Source organism: Terrapene carolina, unplaced genomic scaffold, assembly GCF_002925995.2.
Source record: "Terrapene carolina triunguis isolate 2854851 unplaced genomic scaffold, T_m_triunguis-2.0 Scaffold96, whole genome shotgun sequence".
Taxonomy (NCBI): Eukaryota; Metazoa; Chordata; order Testudines; family Emydidae; genus Terrapene; species Terrapene triunguis.
In genome coordinates, this window is record NW_020664447.1 from 35,385,275 (window position 1) to 35,393,300 (window position 8,026).

The following is an 8,026-nucleotide window of genomic DNA, read 5'->3' on the forward strand; positions in this document are numbered from 1 at the left end:
GTTAGTCTTAAAGGTGCCACAGGACCCTCTGTTGCTTTTTTCAAAAAAGGAAGCTTCTGTTTGTTTTAACTAAACAAATAATACTTTTCCACAATTCTGTGGCAGTTGAATCTGCCAGACAATTGTGCTGGGGAATCTAAGCTTTCATTTTAAGAAGCTAAGTTGTCCTGTAAGTTTCACTTTAAGAAACTAACCTGACAAATACAAATGTATGCTTTGTTGACCTCCTGAGTCTGCAAGCTGAAACAGTAGCTCTGACATGTGGGGATGTGTCTCCGTTCTCCTTGAAGGGGTTTTACCTCGGAAACATGATGATAATTTAAATCTTAACATTAACGGTTACAGTGCTGATAATTTTAGTGGAAATATTTAGTTGTTGTGCGTATCCATCCATACTGGATTCAGTGGAAGATATTGGGGCAGTGGTGTGGCTGTCACTGTCAAGGGGTTGGGAGTTCAAGCCCCAGCTCCTTGAGGGACAAACTGTTACCTCAGTCTCTAGGAAGAGGGAAAGAAGAGGTGCATCCCCTCCTTGGTGCCCAAAGCCTCAAACAGCTCCTGGAAGCTCAAACTCAAGTCCTCTCCCTTTCCTTCTGTGGTGACAAAGGCCCCAAATGCTGCCCAAAGCTTCCAGCTTTCCCCCTTGACAACTTCTTATATTGTCAGTACAAAAATCTGCAGCACATCAAAACTTTAGGTGAAGCATACAATATACAGTATTTAATATTAAAATATAATATCACAAGGGACACTGTACTTCTAGTAAGATAAAAAAAAACCTCAGGTTTTGAACACACACTGTAAATTTTGCAGCATTATCAAGTATCACTTAATTCAGCATTGGTGTGCCATTCAAAGTAAAAGCCTTGCTGCAAAACTTGGGACCAGATCATGACAGAATCCCTGGGACTTTGCTAATGCTTCACATTTACATGGTGCTTTTCATCCAAGACAATCCATGTCCTTTAAAAACATAAGTCATTAAATCTCACAACTGTCCTGTAAATCAAGCATAGGAAAACAGGCTGAGTTGCTAGTAAAGCCAGGAACAGGAAAACTAGGAATCGCAACTCTCAAGTGCACTGGTACGACCATTAGACAACTTGCCCACCCTCTAGGTTTGGATTCTTGACTATAGCAGTCCAAACATTCAAAGTGATCTGTACCTAAACATTTCTAAAAACATTTCATATTTATTTACATAAGAAAATCCTGATTGTATAGTTGTGTATATGCAGGATGTACTGTGTGTGTAGTGTGAACTCTGATTGAGACAGACCAGGTGTTCTTTTGAAAAATCAAAAGGTTTTCCAAGAAAACAGACTTGCAACAATAAATGATGCACTGTTAGTGATCATACATCCTCCCCTAGGAAAACCTCAACATCTGCCTAGAATGAACACCCAATAAGATACTCATTAGGCTAAGCCTCATTTGTTCATCTTAACTAGTTTGTAGTAAATATATTTAAATGTACCAGTGCAGTGGCTCTCAACCTTTCCAGACTACTGTACCCCTTTCAGGAGTCTGATTTGTCTTGTGTATCCCCAAGTTTCATCTGACTTACTTGCTTACAAAATCAGACATAAAAATACAAAACTGTCACAGCACACTATTACTGAAAAAAGTGTACTTATTTTTACAATAATTTAAAATAAATCAATTAGAATATAAACTGAAGCTTTCAGTGTATAGTATATAGAGCAGTATAAACAAGTCATTGTATGAAATTTTAGTTTGTTGTGACTTTGCTGGTGTTTTTTATGTAGCCTGTTTAAACTAGGCAAATACCTAGATTAGTTGATTTTTCCCCCCCGGAAGACCTCTGTGTACCCCCAGGGGTGCCCCTACCCCTGGTTGAGAACCACTGCACTAGTGTACACATGTGTGACACAGTCTTTATATAAGTGCCTGTTAACTTATCTATAGAGGGTTGGATGTGGGAGGCTGATTTGGTTAGTGTATTGTATTTGTCTTCAGAGATCTGTCACCAAGCCCAGCCTAAAATATAGGTCAATATGCAGGGACTAAGTGGAGACTCAAAATGCACCAAGTGTAGAACCTTCAGCAAAGTTCTTAGCGCTATAGATATTTCAGAACTTCCATCCTCCAGTTGTTCAGTATAGTTGATATAATGACCTAAGAAACTGGCCTAATATAGAGCCTGACATTTCTTGCAGTGAATAAAAAGGTAAAGACTGTGCAATTTGGAATTGAAGTCTCTGTTGAAGAGATGTGAAGGAAACACTTGGTGATCCCATCTCTGGCTAAAATAGAAGGGTTAGGATGCATAAATCTGTTCCCTAATCCAGTGTTAAAATTGTAATGAGAACTAATCAGAAATCAAGGGATAAAAATGGTAGTGTTATCCGTATGTGAGATGTGAAAGGAGACTGTCATGTTCTGTGCATACCACAAAGTGACACGTCTATTTAGGATGATATGCTGTTTCTCACCAAGATTTTTTTCCTAAGCGTTTGGTATATTTTTCTGTCATGTCATGCCTAGGTGATTTCATATTCAGGTCCATTCAGAACATTGTGGCATGCCTTCTTGCCTGTATGTGTGCCATCGCATCATCTCTAATTCTGAAAGGTCTCCACTTGTTCCCCTTCCACTACAGTTTTTGTTCTCCTCATGTTCAAGGGCTCCTTCACTTTTCAATCTTTGCTCTGTCAGTTTGATCATCCCTCCTGTGTCAGGTGCTGAATTTTATACTCTCTCTCTCTCTCTAAAATAGCCTTTTTGCCTTATTGATTTCCCATCTATCTTTGTAAAAAGCACAGCTTAAAACCCACCTCATCTAGGTTGTCTACAAACAGTGAGCTGTCAACCAGGTCATTGCACATGTGCTTATCACACCTGTCCCAATCTGAATGTTCCTATCTACTGTCACCTTTCTGTAACAAATCCACTGCTGTAAGTGCTGTAGGTTGCATAGATGATGCGCTATGAAGTTGTAGAAAAGGATTCTAGAAAAAAGGACAGGGAGGGACTTTGAGTAAATAGCCTGGGAGAGAGACACTAGAAAGGAACCATGCTAGCGACAACACCATTTACACAGTAGATGGTGAGAGGTTTGATGGGTTTGTTAATAAAAAACACCAGTGAGGGATCTTTGTTGATGGGTCATTGGTTTTAGGCAGGCTAAGAGCTGAGTTTTGAGCAACATTTTAGAAGAATGGGGAATTGGGGAGGCAGAAATAATTATGGAGCTAGTGCAGTTGCAGATGCAAAGAATCAACCTCTACTTGGCCAACGTTGACTTCCTCTCCTATGTCAGAGGGATAGGTTGAGACTATACCAGGAAATAAGATCACAGAGATAAATGGGAACTTGACCAAAGAAGGACCTTAAAAATGAATGCACAGATTTTGCATTTTATTCCCTATGGTTATGTGTAGTGTGAGCCTAATCATGGTGTGGCAGAACCTCTTCTATAAATGGAGAGACATACTGAAATAAAATGAATAGAAGGATTCTTGATCATTCTTAACATGTTAGATACATCCCAGGTTTGTAATAATTTTGTATAGAACCCCTGGAACATGCACAGTGCTCGCTGTGCTTACAATGTAAATACAGCTGGGCGGGCATCTATGACCTGAAATCTGATCTCATTGAAATGAGTAGCAAAACTCACATTGACCCAGTGGGAAGAGAACCAGGCCTTTAAAGACTTGAGGTCATCTTGAAATCTAGTCATTTAAAAAAAAAAAAAATTAACTTCACTGTGTGTGCGCCAAATTTTGTGGGTTTACAATTTAATTTTCCTATTTTAAGAAGTATATTTTGCTCCTCTGTTGCTGTGTGAAAGACTCACACAAACGGGGTAACTGACTATACATGAGAAACAGTTCAGTTTACTATACACACAGTACTGCCAAATGCACAAAGTAAACTGGAAAAAAGATATTTAATTCCTCTAATCTTATAATGTCAGATGCTACTTGAAAGTATAAGTCGTTAAAACATTTTCACACAAGTGTGGTATATTTTTTTTTTTTTTTTTTTTAAAGATTGTCACTTTGAAAGAATGATTGTTGACCAAATCATAATAAAGCTGGAATGTTAAGGGGTTTTTATTTATTTGTTGAATCTGTTGTAGTTTGGATTCATTTTCACTCTTCCTCCCTCCTTTTTCTCTTTCACAGAGCAGCAAAGAAGCCCTTTCAGAAGTCAACGCCACTGGAGTTGCCATGCTTTTCTCTGCTGGGACTTTCCTTTATGTTGCCACAGTGCACGTCCTCCCAGAGGTGGGAGGAATGGGGCATAGCCACAAACCTGAATCAACAGGTGGGAAAGGACTCAGCCGCCTGGAGGTGGCAGCCCTGGTCCTTGGCTGCCTTATTCCTTTAGTTTTGTCCATTGGGCACCAGCACTAAAGGTTCAAAGTCACTGTTCTTCTCCTTGATCTGGTGAGCAGTAAATGTCAGCTGCTCTTTTCATCGTTGTCTCTCTTACCCCATCATCCACCCCATCTGCGCTGTGGAGTTCAGAGGGAAGCTTGATTCCAATGTGAAGAATTCTGGAAAAGCTTTTAGTGTAGCAAAATGTACTTTGGCAGCCAGACATAAATTCTGTGTAATTTTCTTTTCTGAAGACATTTGATATTTTAATTTTGATTTCTGGCCCCTATTCTCAGGGAAGATGGACTTTGAATTTTAAGAAAGGTGAGTGGGGAAGAATTTAATGGCTCATCATGAAATTGCAATCACCAAAGTATTCTGCAACTCAGCGTTCACAGCTGAGAATAAAACAATGGATGGATGCCTTTTAATATGTGGAAATCTTCTTACCAGTAGAATAGGGGAACCTCCCCTACAGTTTTTTTTATGTTGTCCCGACATATGTGACTGATCCATGTAATATCAATGCCATAAACCTTGCTGTAAAGATGCAGTACTCAAAATTCTGGTTAATGTACTTGTTGCAAAAGACTAGAACTGTGGATTGGAAGAAACATTATTGGACAAAGATTAGAGGAAGTCTAGGATGTCAGAATTCAGCTAGTTAAGTAAGTGGAGATGACTTTTGCATTGCATTCCCTGGATTAACACAAAGGAAACAAGAAAGTCCTAGAAACAAGGAAATATTCTGTTTTTACTTGGTTTATGCAATGGCTTGTTACATTATTTAACAAAAAACAGAAACAAAGCACACATTGGAAGCAGATCTCCCATCATGTCCGTAAAGAGTAGCAACCAAAACTGTAGAGGCAGTTAGGAATCTGGCACCAGGGCTGCACTGCTACTATCCTTGAGAGACAAATACACAATGTCTTTTTTAAATCAAACTGTTCAGGGCTCTGACTGGAGATCTGATGGAAATGGATTTTGAGGGACCAGAGAACTATACTAGCTCATTTACAAAGGGCTGAAACTAGTGGTTAGTTTTTTTTCTTTCATTAAATAAAAAATATTAAGGTTAACAAAACAAGATCTCTGGTTAAATACTCATACTCTGTGCATATTGGCAGGTGCACGGTGTGTCTAAACTAGTTAACTGCTCTGCTAAATCTTCATACCAACAAGCAAGAAGCATTTTGTTTTTTTTGAGAACCTATTAAAATCATTCCTTTGGGAATTTTGCAATCCATCATCTCTTGATTATGGTTGATTGTAGTGATGCTTTTCTGGGACTCAGTGCCATTGCAGCTGGATGATAAAAGATTCTCTCCTTATCAAGACATGCCTTCTCTTGTCAGGCAGTGTTTTTGTTTAATTATGCAAGAAATGGTACATTTTAATAACTGTAGTGCATACAAATTCAGAACAGTTGACATGTACAGATTGAAAACACAACTCTTGTTTTACAAAAATTGCTTTTATGCTGCATCCATTTTAAGCCCTAGTCTGAATCTATCTGCACTTCTTGTATATAATATTGCCAAAATGTTGTTTTTGTTTAGTCATTTTCATTGTTTGAAACAAATCTTCAAAGCTTGAAATCACTGCCTTCTCAAGGAACTTATTGTCTCCTTGTGAAAGAGAGAGCCTCCTTCTTCCCTCGCCATCTGTTTCTTATGGTACACAGGCCATCATGGCTGTGACTTCTTTACTTCATTACATCCTCATTATCTTTTAGCTCAGCAGTGGGTATCAGCATGGCTCTTGGAACAGGATTTGTTAGTTTAATTAGTGATCACTCTGTTCAGTGGCTTTGTAGCAGCACAAAAACAGTAATCCACTGTCAGATTTTAACAGTGGTGACTGCTTTTTTGTTTTTTTACCGTTAGAAAGGTGGATTTGAAAATCAATGCAGAATTATTAGAAAGTAGAAGACGTTCCCACAAGACTAATTATTTTAAGGTAGATAAAATATTAGACCTAAACCATGGTACATGAAACTAGGCCTTTAAAAAGCTGTTGTGTTCTGAAAAGCAATAGCAAAAATAGCACCACCTAACTGACTAGATCTATTCCCTCTATGTATTTAGTCATGCCTAGTTTCTCAAGAGACAAATACAAATCTACTTTTATACCGTTAACTCTGAAAAACAAACACAGCTCAGCTAGAGAGCTGGATTCTGTTCCCTGTGTACCACCACAGTTATGGAACTGTTTGCAACTGACAAACCTGTGTAAATCCACTGAAGGCAGTGTTGGTGCACAAGTGTCACTGAGGGCACAATTGAGCTTGTAGAACCTTTTTGACAGGTGGTGGTGACAGGCAACATATAACGTACAAAGAATCCTGCTCTTAGACCTCTTGGTAAATTTGCAGGGCTGGCAGTTATGAAAAAACACCAATTCTATTTGTAAACTGAGCAAATCTGATCTGTAGTCATTGGCTGAAAATGGAACCTCCCTGGTGACACTTCTGCAGTTACATTTTTGGGGTAGAAGCACACTTTAAGTTTACTTCCATTTTTCCCCAGCACATGCTTATGGTTATCTTTCAACATCTGTGGTTCAGCTTCAGCCATCATTTCATGTCAAGTCACTGTAATGGTCAGAAACCTATACATCCACTTTTACCGTCCCATTTACCATCTTTTCCTGCCAGGCTGCAATATTCAGCCAGAACCTTTCTCTATGGACCATTGCTTATTGAGGAGGAGACATTTGACCAAATCTCTCTCCCCTGCTGACATAGATTCTGGCAGGTTTACCATAGTGATAATCATCTTCCTGTTGGCATTGCTAAGAGGGTTTTGTCAGACTTCTTGCCATGGGCACATCATAAGATCAAGTCTCCAACTTCTGGGGCAATTGCCAGTGATGATAATGCTTGGTTTAGTATTGTACAAACTAAGCTTGAGAGGCCAGAGCATTAAGCATTATTGGCCAAGATATAACAGTGCAAGAATCTGAAAAGGGTTCACAAAATTAAAATGTCTACAAACAAAATGGGGACAGAAGGCCCAGTAATGTGCAATTTTCACTTTGCAGTTTGACTAAGTGGCATAAGATTTATGTTTTTTCCTGTCCACTTAGAACTAGCTTTGTTTTTTTGGCTGCCTTAATGATGTATATCTGTTGAACTGTTGTTTAAACTTATATGGCTGAGACTGCCGCAGTTAACAAGGGAATTGGGGGTTATCAGAGAGATGCATAGCAGAATGTAAAGTTTTGTTGTGAATGTAGCAGAATGTAAAGTTTTCAGTGCTTGTTTATGTCCATTCCAATCAGGTGTATAATGGCCACGGGGGTTGTAATGAGCCACAGGCAATGCCGGTACCGCTGGCAGCAGCCACTGCCAGAGAAGCACCAGCACCGCTGTTGCCCCTTACAGCTCTAGCACCAACCCTCCTGTCAGTGGTACCGCCAATGGCTACAGCTTCAGTTCCACCGGCGTTGACGATATCGGCACCACCGGAACCAGCAACTTCAGCACCTGCCTCAGCACTGATATTTCCGCCTCCAGTGGGCCCGGCACCGCATGCTGTGGAATACCGCGTGTTGCGAGACCCACGGGGCGCTGAAGGGAGCGAGCAGGGTCTGCTGCCAGGCCTTTCCTCCTCATCCTCTCTGGATGAAGCGGTGGTAGGGACGTAGACGACCCCAGCTCTGGAAGATAACAG

At 39.9% G+C, this 8,026-nt stretch overlaps 1 protein-coding gene across 3 annotated transcripts in view; it reads left to right on the forward strand.

Annotated features, from left to right (window-relative positions):
* SLC39A9 (solute carrier family 39 member 9) overlaps positions 1-7,736 on the forward strand; it is a 30,501-nt gene extending 22,765 nt beyond the window's left edge. For all 3 annotated transcript variants that reach the window (XM_024218818.3, XM_024218819.3, XM_024218820.3), the window contains one exon: positions 4,155-7,736. In XM_024218818.3, the coding sequence (XP_024074586.1) occupies positions 4,155-4,385 (231 nt within the window). In that variant the 3' untranslated portion in view covers positions 4,386-7,736. The remainder of the gene's footprint in view (positions 1-4,154) is intronic.
* Positions 7,737-8,026: the final 290 nt, after the last annotated feature.